General features: G+C 53.3%; 5 protein-coding genes across 5 annotated transcripts; 2 read left to right on the forward strand and 3 right to left on the reverse strand.

Annotated features, from left to right (window-relative positions):
- Positions 1-320: 320 nt before the first annotated feature.
- CTRU02_201060 (uncharacterized protein) lies at positions 321-1,291 on the reverse strand (the record flags this gene model as incomplete). Its single annotated transcript, XM_036730608.1, has 3 exons — positions 321-846; positions 989-1,159; positions 1,221-1,291. 3 exons carry the CDS (start codon positions 1,289-1,291, stop codon positions 321-323), a joined length of 768 nt encoding a protein of 255 aa, XP_036577632.1.
- Positions 1,292-5,111: 3,820 nt separating this feature from the next.
- Positions 5,112-8,572, forward strand: CTRU02_201061 (sodium p-type; the record flags this gene model as incomplete). Its single annotated transcript, XM_036730610.1, has 4 exons — positions 5,112-5,369; positions 5,434-6,316; positions 6,369-7,816; positions 7,883-8,572. 4 exons carry the CDS (start codon positions 5,112-5,114, stop codon positions 8,570-8,572), a joined length of 3,279 nt encoding a protein of 1,092 aa, XP_036577634.1.
- A 1,197-nt stretch (positions 8,573-9,769) lies between these two features.
- CTRU02_201062 (uncharacterized protein) lies at positions 9,770-11,299 on the reverse strand (the record flags this gene model as incomplete). The annotated part of the gene is made up of 1 exon (XM_036730611.1): positions 9,770-11,299. The coding sequence occupies one exon, from the start codon at positions 11,297-11,299 to the stop codon at positions 9,770-9,772; it is 1,530 nt and encodes a 509-aa protein (XP_036577635.1).
- A 1,588-nt stretch (positions 11,300-12,887) lies between these two features.
- On the forward strand, positions 12,888-14,259 carry CTRU02_201063 (serum paraoxonase arylesterase family protein; the record flags this gene model as incomplete). The annotated part of the gene is made up of 2 exons (XM_036730612.1): positions 12,888-13,214; positions 13,276-14,259. The coding sequence occupies 2 exons, from the start codon at positions 12,888-12,890 to the stop codon at positions 14,257-14,259; spliced, it is 1,311 nt and encodes a 436-aa protein (XP_036577636.1).
- A 570-nt stretch (positions 14,260-14,829) lies between these two features.
- Positions 14,830-16,119, reverse strand: CTRU02_201064 (uncharacterized protein; the record flags this gene model as incomplete). Its single annotated transcript, XM_036730613.1, has 1 exon — positions 14,830-16,119. The coding sequence occupies one exon, from the start codon at positions 16,117-16,119 to the stop codon at positions 14,830-14,832; it is 1,290 nt and encodes a 429-aa protein (XP_036577637.1).
- Between the last annotated feature and the right edge of the window lie 1,628 nt (positions 16,120-17,747).

Below are 17,747 nucleotides of genomic sequence, written 5' to 3' on the forward strand. Positions count from 1 at the left end.
CCCTTTTTTTTTTTTTTTTTTTTTTTTTTTTTTTTTTTTTTTTGGCCGCGCGCTGCAAGACGGGCGCCGTCATTGAGATTCGTTTTGATCTGGACTGTTGATGCACCTTCTTTCAGCACAGGCCGGCCATACTACAATCAATTATCACAACAGGGAGCCGCCATTTTGCCACTCTAATATCACCACATTGCGCGGAATATAAAATTATCTCACTTTCGAGGCTACAAATCGACTAATCAAGCATTGCAGTTGCTCACTTCTTATGCCCTCCATCGCTGGGGTATCTAAGGGACATAGGAAAATACAGGTTGCGGTGTCGATTAAATGATAGGTACGCTTAGTCGCCCGGCAGTCAGTCTTGTGAACCTGACCGGAGGCGGCCTTGCGATCTCGGGCCCGGCACCGAGGGCTCTACCGGGAGGGGCGGATGCCGCCCGGGCTCTCATCTCCCGCGTCAGCCAGTACTGACTCCGGCACACGGGGCAGTCGTACCGCTCAATTAGAAACCATGAAGAAAGACATTTAGCGTGGAAAGCGTGTTGACAAATTTTGAGCGTCAATATTTCGTCGTCGGGAGATTCGCTCGGAGACTTGCTTGCCTTCTCTTTCCGCAGCTGCAGCAATCTCCACTTGCTCGCCTCAACTAGCTTCTTGATGATAGCGACACCGCTGTGCGTCAGTTGCCCTCCACTTCCTTCTAGAACACTGCCATCTCCGCCCGTACCTGAAGCCTGCGAGGGCATTGCCTGCGTCGGGCCTTCAACGCTTGCGTGGCCGCTGCTTGAGACGAACAGTGGTCCGATGCAGATGGGACTGTCGGCAGTAAGAGTCAGTGACAGCGACATCCTATGTGGGCACAAATTTCTGCCTCTGAATCTCCCCGCCTGTCGCTCCTCATCTCTGTTGGGGCTGGGCGCGCCAGCCCTGCGCCTCTAAGCTACCTGCACCTATCCTCGTGGGCCTCACAGTTTGATGAGGAGAAACTTACCATTCTGGTCCCGAGTCGTGCTGGTTGAGACTCGACTCAACATCCAGCTTTTCACGGCCAATCGTTGTGCATTCGGACACAGTACTCAGCTTTTGACGAGCATCTTCAAATTGAGAAGTCCGGGGATGATACTTGCGGTGGTCCTTGACGCGCGAATACGTAATACATATTCTGCTCAGAGGGGCAAAGTCAGCTCTTATCTCCATGTCTTCTGCGGGGAAGGCTTCAGCACGGTCTATACAGGGGCCCAAGTACGAGGAGAAACAGAAAAAGCGTTAGCAAGATAATGCCGACTTCGTCCATCCGGCCGCCGGCGACGCAGCGGGGGGCATTTCAGCGTCCCCGCGCAAGACTGATAAGACGTTGATTTTGAGCTTGCCGGTGGAGTTTTACTGCGTGCGATTTGTCGCGATGCAATAGCTCGTGCCGCGTTACAAGGACAAACGTACGCCAGCGCAAAGTCTTGCGCCTCTACGAAGTGGCAGCCGTAACTATTTAAACAACCTCCCCAGAAAATTTGCAGCAAATGAAAAATTGGTCAGATGACAGCTAACATTACCTTTCAACAAGCTCCATGGTGTGGCAGAGTGCCCTGATTTCAATGGCTGGTCTGGACACCACGAAGATAATGTATGCGGCCACACGCAGTGCTTCCAACAAGCACACAGACTCTCACCCTCAATAGCCAAGCACTCACTCGCTGGTTTCCCCGCACACTCATCTACACCAAGCCTATCAAACGAAGGTCTCGTACGGCACTATCCATCCACCCCAACTCTTAGGTTCTCAGTTGTTGTAGCTGTTTTCCCACCATTCCCCTCGCTAGGGATGTACATAGTAGTCTGCTCTGAAGCTGAAATCCTGGCGATATCCCCCTCCTTTTGTCTGGGAGCCAAGACTATTGGCTGCAAATTTCAGCGACTCAGGTAGTAGTGGAAACCCAACTCACACGAATGATACAAAATGCACAAGAAAATCAGCCCCTCTCTTGTGACGTAGACTATGTGGAGGGCACAAGCCTTGGTATTCTTGGTAAGCGGGGGAGCATCTCTACACATCCTAAGATAGGTCAACCAGACCAGCCGTTCTTGACAGTTGAGAAGCTAGGATGGTCTGGATTCCTGGGCAAAGCACAGACACACGCACAGAAGGAGAAACAGAAAAAAATGAAACGAATGGAGGGGAGAGAACAAACTCGTCAGTGGATGGGCGGGGAAAAAATGCTGGGGTGGACCAGGGGTCGGCTCTTCAGGAGTTCGTCTGGGAGAGCCCCTCCATGACCCCTCCATGAATACACATTTGAAAGCGCTCAGATGGGGCCCCTCTATGGATCACCAAGGCAGGAAAAGGCGTAAACATGGAGTTCTAACCCCGGGGCTTTCGTTTTGAAGATATCACCAAGTGAGACAGGGTCATAAGGTACGTAGAAGGGCCGACCGGCGGCGCTGGAGGAGGAGAGGAAAGTGGACCTTCCGAGGAGCGGCGGCCGCGGCGCCCAGGCGAGGAATTTTGGCAACGCGCCCAAGGCCAAGAAACCGCCAAGTTTGCCCGGCATCACTTGGCTGACCATCCAAGACTAAATTGCACCCCATCCAATGCCCACTTGCAGGGTGCTTGCTCACCTCTGATCCTTGTGGCGGCCAAGAAGTCCGCCATCCAATGTCATTCTTCGTTGCAGCTTTGAACGCCGAAAGAAGCATGGCTGGCAAACTTGGTAAAGGTTGGCAGAGGGGACCTGAAGCAACCCATTTTTGGCTTTCCGCCAAAAGCATGATAGGCGCATGGCTTGGCCACGGCTGGCTGGGCAGGTTATTAACGGTCTTGGTCCTCTTGGTAAACTGCCCAAAACAAACATCGTCCTATCTGGAGACCCAACAATAAGTTCGACAAATATTCATGAGTCGAGGAAATCGTACTCCATCTCTCCGCCGCCGAGCCTCTGGGCGTCTCACTCGGGGTGGCTGTGTTTCTCGGCAGACCCGTCCTCCCCCCGCCCGTATCGCGCCCGGCACGTCGTGTGTCGGTCATACCGGGGCAGGATCCCGGTTCATGTTCGCACCTCCCTCTCCACGGGCTCGTAGCGGCAATTTGTGCACAACTCTGGGCAGTCTTTCTCGTGTGCGGGGGGGCAGAAGCAAGCCAGGCCGGCAATGAAGGGACGGGGAAACAGTGCAGCAAAGGGCAGGACTGGTGCTCTGCAGCGCAGAAATGGTGTGACAGATAGTTGATGTCGGGTAGAGGGAGACACGGAGCCCGCCGATCTGATTCGATTTCGGATTTTCACGGTCGTGGCGTTGGATGACCGGACGGATTCTTCGGATGTATCGAACGCTTTGGCGGACCCCCCGAGGCGTTGTCTTCGACGGCCGACGGCTATCGCAGAATCTACCGCCGCCACCCTTAGGGCCAGGACAAAACACGGCGCTTTATAGTTGTGCAGTGCTACCAGAGGCCTCCTAAGCACACCAGCACATGGTGCGTACGTCGTATGGTGCGTACGTCACTCGTTCATAAGTGTAACTGACTTGGGACCTTAGCATCGGCCTGGGGTTCCGGTTGTGAAATGGTGGACGGCTCGCATCAAGTCGGGCGCCGGCAACGCAGCGCAAGCAGGGGTTTAGAGATTGAGTGGGAGGGATAGGCGCCGAGACGTTGTCCATCTCCATTCTCCATGCCTCCGGGTTCCTCTCCTCCTCCTCGGCTCCATTAGGCCTTGGGCGCAGGAACTCAAGTCTCGTCGAGCGGACTCCAACCCGCGCCGCCAGGAAATGATTTCTCGGCATTATCTTGGCGGCTCACGGTCCCCTGCAACCGCCGCCATTCCGAGCACCAACTCCACAATCGCCTCTGGACGTTGAACTTGCTCGTTCCCCTGCGTCTGGGACACCCCGGGAACGACTCAAGCCTGACTGACCGGTTAGCTTGCACGCTTGATACTAACGAGATCCATCTTCCCGCGTGTCTGCTCGGCGCAGTGCATGCAGACGCAATAATCTCATACTGGCCTTAAGCCGGCGGCGCTACGGAGATCTGTCTGGTAGTAGGCCGCCATCCTATCCGTATAGACATACATCCTGCCACCGTATACGGGTACACATAGTCGCACTACTGCAGACCTGGCAGCATCCTGGTAGTCTTCTAGAAGGAGTGGTCCCCCACACTGGGCGTTTCTTGGAAGGCAGACATGGCCGTTTACTGGCTGAGGCACGGTGGGGAAGGCCCAAAGTCTCATCTTTTATCTTTCTCGGCGCAGTCAAATTCATCACCGAAAGTTATCACCACCGCATCCACCCCTCCTTTCCCTTGTCTCGGGGCGGCCCAACCTACGCCGCAGCAAAGCACACATGGAGGTGTCAATTGCGCCAGACTCACCCACAGCCTGTCAGGCTAGAAGAACGCCTAGAATGAGGCCCGCTGCCCAGACTCTCGGCGGCCCAACATGGCAGGCAGGAGCGTAGAGTTCCCACCAAGATCTGGATTGCGTGCTGGTGAGTAGCTCGCGTGTCCTCGAGTAACTTTTGGATTCCCAGCTCCAACACCGTGGGAAAGCCTGGGGTCCCCTCCGGCAGAGCCCCGCGCAGAGCCGCCAAGGCTGAAGGAACACACAGACGAGCACTCACTCGTCGAATGTTACGGCTTCAAGGTAAAGGGGGGAATGTGGGCGCTTTACGCCCCCCCTCGTTGCTCGCTCATCGTTATGAAGTCATAACGCCGAGAGTCAAGGACGCCTTTCTGGGGGCAGCACCAAGAATACATCTTCTCCATGTTCCCCGACAAATTTGGCTCTTCTTTTCCAACTCTTTCTGTCAATCAGAGATTCTTCCTCGACTCCCTCTTTGTTCTCCCCTCCTTCCTATGCTCGCCTGTTCTCTTGACCTTAAGGGGGTAGAAGTGCTTGAACCTGGATAAGAGCACCTCACACTTTTGCCCGTTCCATGCTACATCTGTCAAGAAACTAAAAATCAAACTTCCTGCCATTCCGATTGGACCCGACATCCACGTCTTGGCATCGCCCGGAGACCTGCTTTAGACGCCCGCACCACATTGCTCCGTCCCATTCTCCGCCGTCACAAATCTACGTCGTCTGAATAACCCATTTGGTTGTCCTGACAAACCACTCACCATGGGAAAGAAGGATCCCGAAGCCGAGGCGATGGCCAACCACGTCTCTGGCCAGTCTAACAAACCCATGTCGCGTCCTGCTCACGCCCTGACCACCGAAGAAGTTGTTCAGGAGCTTAGAGCCAACACCGATGATGGTCTGACTCCTGAAGAGGCCAAGGCTCGTCTTGACGAGTATGGCCGCAACGAATTCGGCGCCGACAAGGGCGTTCAGCCCCTTAAAATCTTCATCGGACAGATTGCCAATGCCATGACCTTGGTAAGAAGCTTCCTTCATCACCATCATTCATCTTAGTGGTATAGACTAACAGCTAGGGAACTAGGTTCTTATCCTGGCTATGGGTGCATCTTTTGGTATTGAATCGTGGATTGAAGGTGCCGTCGTAGCTGGCGTCATCACTCTCAACATCACAGTCGGCTTCCACCAAGAGTTCAAGGCAGCAAAGACTATGGACTCCCTCCGTTCTCTTAGCTCTCCTACTGCCCAGGCTGTTCGCGAGGGCAGAAATGTCACTGTTCCCACTGTCGAGATTGTTCCCGGCGACATGGTCGAGTTGAAGACCGGTGACACTATCCCCGCCGATGTCCGCATCGTCGAGGCCGTCAACTTCGAGACAAACGAGGCCCTCCTGACTGGAGAATCACTTCCTATCCGAAAGGAGGCTGCTCAGACTTTTGACGACGAGACCGGTCCCGGTGATCGCTTGAACGTCGCTTACAGCTCCTCAACGGTCACCAAGGGACGTGCCCGTGGTATCGTCTTCGCTACCGGAATGTACACCGAGATTGGCCAGATCGCTGCCGCCCTGAGGGGTAAGAACTCTCGCCGGCGTGATGTCAAGCGCAAGGAGGATGGCTCTGCCTCATTCGGCCGTTACCTCCAGGCCTGGACCCTGACCCTCTCTGACGCTGTTGGACGCTTCCTCGGAGTGAATGTTGGAACACCTCTCCAGAAGAAGCTGTCCAAGCTTGCTATCCTGCTCTTTGGTACCGCTGTTGTCTGCGCCATGATTGTCCTGGGAGCCAACAACTTCAACACCACGCAGGAAGTCGTCATCTATGCCGTTGCCACTGGTCTTGCCATGATTCCCGCTTCTTTGGTTGTCGTCCTGACCATCACCATGGCCGCTGGCACGAAGCGCATGGTTCAACGTCACGTAATTGTCCGCCAGCTGAGGAGTTTGGAGGCTCTTGGTGGTGTCACGAGTAAGTCCGCCCCATTCACGCCGTGTCATGTGCACGTGCTAACTGATTCTAGACATCTGTTCCGACAAGACCGGCACTCTGACCCAAGGTAAGATGGTTGTCCGTAAGGCTTGGGTTCCTGGAAAGGGTACCTTCTCAGTGAGCAACACCAAGGAGCCTTTCAACCCTACCGTCGGTGATCTCGGTCTTCAACCAGCGCAGCCCAAGGACATCGACTTCCGTAGCCAGGATGCCGAAGGAGAGGCCATCTCCAAGCCCGAAGATATGATCCTTGAGAGCAGAGTTCTGACCGACTACTTCAACATCGCCTCGCTTGCCAACTTGGCAAACGTTCACAAGACGCCTGAGGGTGAGTGGCACGCCCGTGGTGACCCCACCGAAATCGCAATCCAGGTCTTCGCCTCCCGCTTCAACTGGAACCGTCTTCGTTTCTCCGGCGACAACAGCCGGTGGAGACAACTCGCCGAGTTCCCCTTCGACTCCGACGTCAAGAAGATGTCCGTCATTTTCCAGGATACCGAGGCTGAATCCGGCAAGAACTGGCTCTTCACCAAGGGTGCCGTCGAGCGTGTCATTTCTTCCTGCCCCCAGATCCAAATGGGTGACGAGGTTGTCGAGCTTACCAAGGAAATCGAGAAGGATATCCTGTCCAACATGGAGGCCCTTGCCCGTCTCGGTCTGCGAGTGTTGGCATTTGCCAGCAAGTCTGACATTGGTACTGTTGACAACCACGAGAACCTGGACCGGATGAACTACGAGAAGGACCTTACCTTCCGCGGTTTGATTGGTCTCTATGACCCCCCTCGCCCAGAGTCTGCTCCGTCCGTTCATCAGTTCCACCAGGCCGGTGTCATGGTCCACATGTTGACTGGTGACCACCCCGAAACTGCTCGTGCCATCGCCCTGGAAGTCGGTATCCTGCCCACCCGCATGAACGAGATTTCTTCCGAAGTCGCCAAGACTATGGTCATGGCCGCTCACGACTTTGACAAGCTCACCGATGACGAAATCGACAAGTTGCCTCGCCTCCCTCTGGTTGTCGCCCGATGTGCCCCTCAAACCAAGGTCCGCATGATTGAAGCCCTGCACAGACGTGGCTGCTTCGTTGCCATGACGGGTGACGGTGTCAACGACTCCCCCAGTCTCAAGCGCGCTGATGTTGGTATTGCCATGGGTGAGAGTGGTTCAGACGTCGCAAAGGAGGCGTCTGACATTATTCTTACTGACGACAACTTTGCCTCTATCCTTAACGCCGTCGAGGAAGGTCGCCGCATGTTCGACAACATTCAGAAGTTCGTCCTGCACGTGCTTGCCTGTAACGTCGCCCAGGCTTGCACCCTGCTTATTGGTTTGGCCTTCAAGGATGACAGTGGTCTTTCCGTGTTCCCCCTGGCCCCTGTTGAGGTCATGTGGATTATTATGATCACCTCGGGTCTGCCCGATATGGCTCTCGGATTCGAAGTTGCTGCTCCTGATATCATGGACCGGCCTCCTCAGAACGTAAGTCCCCCCCCATTAGAAACCCCATTGAGCTTTTTGGTGGCATGATTCTTACAAAATAAACAGATGAAGGTTGGTGTCTTCACCTGGGAACTGATGCTCGACATGTTGGTCTATGGACTCTGGACCGCCGCTCTCTGCTTGGCGTCCTTCATCCTGGTCATGTTCGGCTGGGGCAACGGCGATTTTGGCGAAAACTGCAACAACTCTTACTCCGAACGCTGCGACACCGTCTTCCGCGCCCGTGCGACCTGCTTCGCCAGTCTGACATGGTTCGCCCTCTTCCTCGCCTGGGAGATGGTCAACATGCGCCGCTCCTTCTTCCGCATGCAGCCCAAGAGCAAGAAATACTTCACCCAGTGGTTCTGGGACACCTGGCGCAACAAGCTCCTCTTCTTCGCCATCATCGTCGGCTTCGTCACCATCTTCCCCCTCACCTACATCCCCGTCCTCAACACCTCCGTGTTCAAGCACGCGCCCATCACCTGGGAGTGGGGCATCGTCTTCGTCTGCGCGATCCTCTTCTTCGCCGGCGTCGAAGCCTGGAAGTGGGCCAAGCGTATCTACTTCCGCCGACAGGCACACAAGCAGCACGGCGGCAACCCTGACCTCGAGAGCCGCGTGTTCGGCCACTACTACACCATTGGCGGCGTCGAGCTCGAGTCCTCCCCGACGCTCGGAAGCCGCACCGTCACCAACGAGAAGGATATGCGCGAGAAGGGCGGCAACGGGTACTCCAGCGGAGGCAGCCGGTGAATGCCATGATCAGTTGTTGGGGAAAGGCGTTTTTGTCCCTTTAGTAATGAAGTGAAATGTATTTGACTTTTTACACAAGTCTGAGAATGAAGAAGGCGAGAGGAAGGAAAGAATCAACAGCATACGCGAGGCGAGAATACCCGCAATGAGCGCGATTCACAAGTTGCATTTCGACTGCATATAGAGACGGGTTACATCAACCGAGAATGAAAAGTTTCTGCTTTGTGGAGGACTGACTTGAGGGGGAAAGGGGACGGAACGGAACGGCAGCCCGTAGTAGGCAGTCGGATCAACTATGTTTAGGTGGTTAGCAGCTAATTCACTATTGAATCGCCCATTATCAGATTTTACCATGGTTTTTCTTTGCTGTGACCTCTATTCGTCAAATGTTTGCTATGTTTATGTTGGTCACCCGTGTAGGCTATTTTAGACCCGACAGATCAACCACTTGGCCATGGAAACTGTTTCCCCGCCATGCTCTTCTTTGATCGCAATAGATCCTCGGACTATCAGGATGCTTTCTATGTAGTGATGTATACGCACTACGAATGGGGGGGGTGAAGGTGGCTGGTTCATCAGGCAATCGATGCCGTTCGTCCGAGATTTCGGCAGTCTTACCCACATGTAAACTGATTCCAACACACACTACTACATAGTACAGCAGAATCCATCAGGACCCTAGCCAGTGGCTGTAAGTACCACGGAGTCGCAGAGGCATTACGGATTATGTAGAGATAATTGCGTCACTTCTATCCAACATTGCATCCATCAGCCAACTGTAAGATGTCTCCGCTGTAGACCACTTTCAACTCCACCGGGTACCCGCCTCAACTGTTCCGGCATTCCAAAGTCCCAACAGTCTCATCTGATCTGGAGTGGCCAACATGATTCCCCATCGCTTTGAGAAGTTAGACATGGCACCGAGTTCGACTCTTGGTCTCGGAATAGAAATGCATGTTCACGCCATTCCTTGGCCTTTGGCTACTAGTCTTAGAGTGAGCAACACCATTATTGTGCCTGAGCAGGACAAAAAAAAATGACATTCGTCGACGGCATCTCTCTGAAGGGTGTGAGTGGTGGCCATCTTATTCTAACATGCTATCTTAACAAATCGTCCATCCGTCCATGAGCCGAGAATCAATCTAGTAACTAACCAACCGTACGCCCGCCGGAAAAAAACATATTGCAAAAGACTTTTCAAAGCTTCGCACGACCCTTCCAAGCCTGTCCCATCTCGTCCTTGTACGTCGCGAGCTCGTTCCTCTTGCTGTCTCCGCCGTGGCTGACCTGCACCGGCTCGTCAAACACCGTCTTGTCCGCCTTTTCTCTCCTGTTCTCCGGATCGACGTACTCCCGCTCTCCCTCGCCAATGTACAGCTGCCTCGGGCGCCAGATCTTGACGCCGCCCTTTTGCAGCATCTGCTGTCTCCAGTGCGCCAGCCAACCCACGCAGCGGGGGACGGCAAACAGGACGGGGTAGAAGTCCAGGGGGAAGCCCATGGCCTGGTAGATGAGGCCGGAGTAAAAGTCGACGTTGGGGTACAGGTTCCTCTTCTTCATGAACTCGCTCTCGCGGGCGTACTTGGCGAGGGTCAGGGCGGTGTCGAGGAGCTGGTTGCGGCCCGTGACCTGGAAGACCTCCTCGGCCAGCTGGCGGATGGCGGTCGAGCGCGGGTCGACGTTCTTGTACACGCGGTGGCCGAACCCGACCAGCACGCGCTCCCTCTTCTCGACCTTCTCCATGAAGGCGGGCACGTTCTCGGGGCTGCCGATCTCCATCAGCATGCGGATCGCGCTCTCGCTCGCGCCGCCGTGGCTGGGCCCGTAGAGCGCGGCGCAGCCGGCCGAGACGACGCTGTAGGGGTCGACCAGGCTGGAGCCGACCTGGAGGACGGTGGCCGTGGAGCAGTTCACCTCGTGGTCGGCGTGGATGATGAAGAGCGCGTCGAGCGCCTTCTCGAGGACCGGGTGGGGCTGGTACTCGTGCCCGCTGAGGTGGTCAAGCAGGTACAGGAAGTTCCCCGTGTAGCTGAGACCCTGCGCGGGACGGTTGAAAGGTCTGCCCTGACGCATGCGGTAGGATGCGGCGGCCAGGGTGGGCGCCTTGCCGATGATGCGCAGGATCTGCTTGTCGAGCATCTTGAGGGCCTCCATGTCGCCCGACGCGGCGTTGGTGTAGAGCTTCTGCCCCTGCAAGCTGGGGTTCGACTCGGGCGCGAACGCGCCCAGGGCGGAGAATGAGGACTGCAACATGGCCATGGGGTGGGTGTCGTAACGGAAGGACTTGAACATGCCCTCGATGTCGCTGTGGATGTAGGTGTGGTGCATGATCTCATCCTGCCACTTATTGTACTGCGACGGCGTGGGAAGCTCGCCGTAGATGAGGAGAAAGGCGCTCTCCAGGAAATGGGACTTATTGACCAGCTGTTGGATGGGGTAGCCGCGGTACCGGAGGATGCCGTCCTGGCCGTTGATGTATGTGATTTTGCTCTGGACCACGGCGGTGTTCATGTAGGCCGGGTCGTACACGCGGAGACCCTGGTCGGTCTCATCCTCAGCGCGGTCATTGCCGCGGGCTGACTTGATCTTCTTGATATCCGTCGCCAGGACGGAGTTGTTCTGGATGGGAAGCTCATAGGACTTCCCGGTGCGGTTGTCAACCACGGTCAGCGACTGACGCGGTGCGCTGGTTGCGCCACGTGGCGCGTTCTTTACAACAGTGACCATTCTGCCGGAAGACGATTTCAGTTTGGGGATGATAGATCAGGCTTAAATATGAGACGATAAGATGAGAAGAAAAAAAATAACACAATGGCCTTTGATGAGATCTTGTACTGGACTGGGAAGGGGTAGAGACAATGCGGGATTCCCCATGTGTGTCTCCCGGACATCTGAAAGGGCCCTAGGAACAATCGGCTGGCGTCGGGGGATCGGCAGTGCTGGCCCGAGTGCCGAGGTTGTTTTGAGCTCACCCAAAACGGTAAGCTTAGGGTAGCTGTGCACATTTGCACATGCCAGGGGTCTCACAGTGTGGCATTATTTTTAAAGTTCAACTCATGATTTGTGAGGTTCTGGGGAAGAAAATTCATAGGAAATTCATACGATTTACGACTTCTGTCATGTCTCTTCAGTAGTCGACGATATGGAAGCGACTGGGTTTGCTAATGAAGTGCCATTTTCATTACCCAGACAGGGGAGTATCCCTGTATGAGTATGGCTAACCAAGATGACAGGCATCGGCCTAGGTGCTAATACCACTGGCGTCTTTGATGGGATTATTGATCTGAATGAAGGCCGACGCTTACAGCTCTGGACCCTTGCTTGAGGGGCAACACTGGCTGTAACCCATTGTGAGGAAGATGTTATTAATTCGGTTCGTCCAAAGGCATCAGCTGTCAATGTCAGACCCCACAAGGATCATCTGCAGCTCGGCATTCGAGAGTGCAACTCCCGGTTTTGACAGCTGTTGGATTTGGTCCAATGATGTTAAGATGCACCTGGCCAATAGTATCACAACTTCATTCTACTTTAAGACAATGCAGATTTGATATCTGAAGGGGCTGTTTTCGAATTATACGATTTTATTTTATTTTTCATTCTCCATTTTTGGGGACTAATTGCGAAGTTTTTCTTACTGTTCTTGAGGCTGCAACGGGATTTATGCTCATTTTTCAGAACATGCGGATGATTATGCATGGCATAATTCAAATTTCGGTATTGATTCAACCAACATTTTTGAGAGGTTTTCGTTACGACGATATGTGACTGATCGCTCTTCTGTACTGATATCTTGGGGTGAATGTCCTAGAATGATGTCCAGTACCTTACAAAAAGACGCAAGTTTGTATGTTGTGAAGCTTCCAGGCGCTAGCAGCTAGATTCGATGCCGTTTTATTGGAGAGAACTCCGTACAAGCCGGAGGTTTTATCAGCCTGTCGTACAGGTACAGGTAGTAATAGATGCAAGCAGTAAACACATCTCCCCGCAAATGACGTAAATCAGTCTGAGGGCCTAGTAAAGCGGCAACGTTGAACTATGTTTTGTGGAGCCGAGGTCCCCAAGGTCTCCCCGCATGCCTCTTGGTTATTGACATCAACCACTCGCTCATCTCAGGCTAACATCAGTCTCGTAACTTGAACTTCGTTCTACACATTCAATTAGCTCCTCGGCACTGGATTTACCGTAGAGCTTGGGCATATACCTACCGAGGCGAAGCTCTCAGGTTTCTAGCATCACAACCACACGTTCAGAGGCGGACTACGCAGTAGCAAACAAACCAGCACCCCACCCCTCGGCTACTTGGCACCTCATCATCATGGCGGCGTTGATGCCAGCTATCGTAGCCGGCTTGGCTATCTTTGGCGGCTACAATTATGGTCCATCTGTTAAACGAGCCGCGACAGTTGTTGGAGTGGCACGGACCATCAAGAACACTCCAATCGATCTCAGCACAGATCTCACCTTCATCGGCGACACGGTTCACTGCGAGGACATCCATCGCCATGAACCAAGCGGGCTCCTCTTCACGGCATGCGAGGATGACCCGGAAACCCGCAAAGTGTGGTTCCCGCCACTTGGACTTCTCAACGACCCGGTCAAGGCAAGCAAGTCGAGAGGTTCTATTCACGTCATAAACCCGGTGGTGAGTTTTGAGAATGCCACATATGAGGGCTATGAGAGAGAGCCTGGACTGACTTCAACAGGACATGACTGAGAAGCGCTTGAGGTTTGAGAACTTTGACAGCTCTTTCGTAACTCACGGCATCGATGTCGTTACAGATCCTGAGAGGCCAGAGGCGGTTTATGTGTTTGCTGTCAACCACGTCCCGCACCCCGAGTATGTTGCGGCCAAAGTTGGCGGCGGCCAAGGGGACCAAAAGATCACGCAAAAGGCCCAATCTCAGATTGAAATCTTCCATCACGTCCTGGGTTCATCCACGGTCAGGCATGTTCGCTCAGTACAGCACCCGCTCATCAAGACCCCCAACGACATCTACATCAAGGATCCCCACTCGTTTTACGTCACCAATGACCATTACTATCGCGAAGGACCTATGCGGCATGTCGAAGACTTGTGGCCTGGAACGTCTTGGACGGACACCATTCACGTCCGCATCGGCAAGCTCTCCGTCTTGAAGCCTACCGACGAAATCACCGCCGAGGTAGCCTACAAGGGGCTACGCAACAACAACGGCCTGGGACATTACAAGCCCGGCAAGATTCTCATCGACGACTGCTCCAAGGGCACGATGCACATCGGGCAGCTCTCACAAGATCCCAAGAACGCCAGCATCAGCATCGAAGACTCGGTCGAGCTAGACTCCTTCATCGACAACCCGAGCTACTTCGAAGACCCCTATCGTTCCGAGACCCAAGACGCCAGTGGATTCATTCTCCCGGGCCTGGCTCGGGCTGTGGACATACCCAAACAGATTGGCGATCCTTCCGCTGATATTGCCTCCATTGTTTGGTACGTTAAGCCTATTAAAAACTGCAAGAGCACCAACAAGGCCGACTGCTGGGAGAAGCGGGTGTTGTTCGAAGACGACGGAAGGAGGGTCCGTTCAGCTGCAGGGGCAGTCTTGGTGGCCATCGACCCAGCCAAGGAAAACTCAAAGAGAAAGGCATGGCTTTTCGTCACTGGTTTCGTTTCAAGCAGCGTCGCGGCGATCAAGGTCGATCTTTAAAGCCGTGGAAGCGTCTTTTACGTCTTGGGGTTTGGCGTGTAGTCGAGGTTAGGACTTATGCCACTTTGTACTGGTTTACAAACGGCCGAGATATTAAGGTAGTTTCGGTCTGAATCACCTGCAAAACGAGACAACAGGTCAAGACATGTAGTTTTAGCCAAAAAAAAATAGTGAGAAATCCATCTTGTAATTTTTACGGATTGGCTGGGCATCCAACAGAAGCAGGATGATCTTCTCTAGGTATGGACTGTTTAAAACTCAAAGATACAAGTCGCATGCACACAAGAGCACACTTAAGAGTGAATTCAACGACTGAAAGGAGTCCATCAGATTGTGAGGTTCTTGAATGTAGTTCAATTTCCCATCCAAAGCCAAACCGCTAGAACCAAAAATTATACCTCTATTGCAGAAAAAATCTTCGGTATCTTACCCCTCAAGTATTAATACATAATATGACACAAATACAGGCCTCCCTCCCGCTTTTGGGTATGATGACGCATGAGCGCATGAGAGGATAAAAAAAAAAAAAAAAAGCAAAAATTCTCCACCATTTCACTGAAGAGTCACCGCTTAATGGTTCTCCAAAACGTCAAAAATGCCCTCCATCACCGGCGGCGTCGTCTCGGCCTTGAACGGCCCATCAAAAGAGAAGGAATCCAACGAGTTGATCGGAGTACTGGCCGCGGACGTCCCCAACGAAACAGACCTCGTCCCCACCGAGGTCGACCGGACGGTTCGAGGCTCAAGCATGGCCAGCCCGATCTCTTCGGCGCCGGAGACATTGCGCTCGGCATCGAGCATCATGTCCAGCCTGGAGGAATGCCGTCGCAGAGGCCGAGACCCGGGCCAGGTGGGTGTTTGGGTCAGAGGCCTAGTAGCCGAAACTCGCGGCAGCGGGAGAGAATCTGGAGAGAGGTGGGCGGACATGGGAGAAGATGAGGGGCTGGAGTTCCTCGAGGGCGGCTGCTGCTGCTGCTGCTGCTCTTCTGCGGTCGAGGACAGGTACTCAATCTCAAGGAGCTGAAGGAGATCTGTGACCGTGACGCCGGCTGGGAGGCTGAAGTCTGGTCGGGGAATGCGTTTGTAGGCGACGGATTTCGTCCTATTTCTGCCGACCGGCGGCTGCTGGGGTGTGACGGTCTTCTCAATACTTTGTTTTCGTCTTTGCTGCTGAACCTCCGATTCGGCTGTTTGGCGGTCTTCGCTCACAACATTGGGTTTCGCGCCGACGAGCCCGAAGTCGCCGTCAAACCCAAAGTCAAACGGGGAGATGACCGGCGGTTGACTAGGGAGATTGTCGTCGACGGGAACCTTTGGCCTTTCCGGCTGAGCCGGTGGTTTTGGTGATCCACCGCTAAATCCGAAATCAAACGAGGCGAAATCAGAAGACGCGGGTTTGCCGGCCTGGGCGGGCTTCGGCTCCGGCTCCGGCGCCTCGGTCGGTGGTGTGCCGTGCTGCTTCTGGTGCTGCGCGTCATGGCTTTCCTGGAGGGTCCTTTGCCGTAGAGAGGGCGTCCTTTGGAATGCTGTTTGCAAGCGAAGCTTCCCCCGTTGCGACTTGGAAAGCTGCCGTTGAACACCCGGTGCAGCCACCCCTGGCGCGGGCGGCATCATGCTTGTTCTCAGGGAGGTAAGGGAGTCGGAGGGGTTCTTGGTCTCAAAAGCCGATACGGCCTGAGATACTGGTACATTTTGATGACCGGTGTGGTTCATCTCCTGGATGAGATACTGTAGTTGGTTCTCATCTAGATCGGCCAAGACTTCGTACAAGGAGCCCAGTGAGGAGGATGAGTTGTGCCCCTTGCGATGAGACGGGGCGGCGACGGTGGTGACCGCAGGGCGGCGTTCTTCAAGTTCCATGATGGCTGGGTGGGTTGACAATGCCCGTCAAGAGAAGTGTCTTGTTGGTCGCGCTGGTGATGAATTCCAATCTCTATATCGTCTCCCAATACGCTCCTGGCGGATGAGTGTACATGAACCCGATCGTGAGACGGCAGTCAAGCCAAAATGTAACCTTGCGCGCGCGCAGCGGGTGGCACGGATTTCTTCGCACTTTGAACGAGCCCTGCTCGACAAGGCTTATGTGGGAGTGGATGCCACCGGCAAAAGACTAGATCCGTTTCCTGACGAGTGGAGAAGAAACGTTGAACGTCCTTTTTTATTTTTTCGAAAGAATAAGTAATAAGGAATCGCTGCTTTGGTCACAAAAAAAAAAAATCCAGAGATACTGCGGTGTCGTCGGGTATCGCGTTCCCATGCCTTTACCCCTTTAAAAAAGTTGCGCCAAATCATAAACCGAAATGATGAGTAATTTAGCACACTGGGGCGGCATCTACTCGTTGGCAGGGGTACTGTGGCGCGTTACTAAACTCAATGTACCTGGCCCGTGCAGGGACATGGGGATCTTCAAAGATGTGAAAGAGAACAAAAACCATCACGAGGTTGCGCCATTGCTTTGGGGAGAGGTTTAGTTTTTTCTACTAAACGAAGTGTTTTTCTTGGGAGCTTCTTTAAAAAATTATTACGTTTGGGATCTCTTTGATGGAAAGCGTTAGAAGTTCTTGGTTTTCACTCTGGGTTTCTGTATTGGCTCATTTGATGGTATTAAGCTCCATCACCTCATAATCACCACTTGGCTGTGGAAACTAGCATATTCAGCTTGTCTCAGCAATTACGACGCATAGCTTACCATTATGTAGTCAGTATTTTATAGCTGATGAATTCTTGTAAGAATGAAGAAATCATATTCTACAAGCATCGGCGACAACACCCAATATTAGGATTTCAGGCACGTCATATATGAGGCCATCTGAGAAGTCAACAGATGGCCGATATACTACGTACGTGACACTTTGGAAACATTTTCTAGACCAGACGGAAGAAACACATGCTCTATTAATTGGTGCACGTTGAACTACACTGGCGTGACTGCCCGGTGGCTTGGCGAGGGACTTTGAAGAATGCATTTCAGCTCTTCGACTCAGTTTCAAACTAGCGGTTTTAGGTCACGACCTACCAATGACATGTAGCGCTACAGGAATGTATACTGGGGAGCTTTAACAAAACAGTTGACACCAAAATGACTAGGCTGATGGCCCATCCAATGATCACTCCACAGTTTGTCATTCACATTCATTGTTGATGCTAAACTGCTAAAAACGGCCAAAGACAACAAACGCATCGTGTTTTGCCGCAACATTATAACGTAAACGACCGTAGCCGTCAGGCAGTATCGATAATCAAAGTGAGCTATGCCGCTTTCCTTTATTCCAACTCCATCAAAATAGAATGAGAAGGAGAGCAAATGTGAGAGACAGTCTTGAATCTATATTGTTTTCAAGTTTGAGGTGGTAAATTTCGAAAGATTCCGTCAAGTGCAGAGGAAGAATGTTCTCAGGTTTGAATGAGAGTCAACAACAAATTCTGAACGACACCTTTCATAGCATACCCCCACGTACGATCTCACACTAGCGATGCCATATCCAGAG

Source organism: Colletotrichum truncatum, assembly GCF_014235925.2.
Source record: "Colletotrichum truncatum strain CMES1059 chromosome Unknown Contig_0001, whole genome shotgun sequence".
Taxonomy (NCBI): Eukaryota; Fungi; Ascomycota; class Sordariomycetes; order Glomerellales; family Glomerellaceae; genus Colletotrichum; species Colletotrichum truncatum.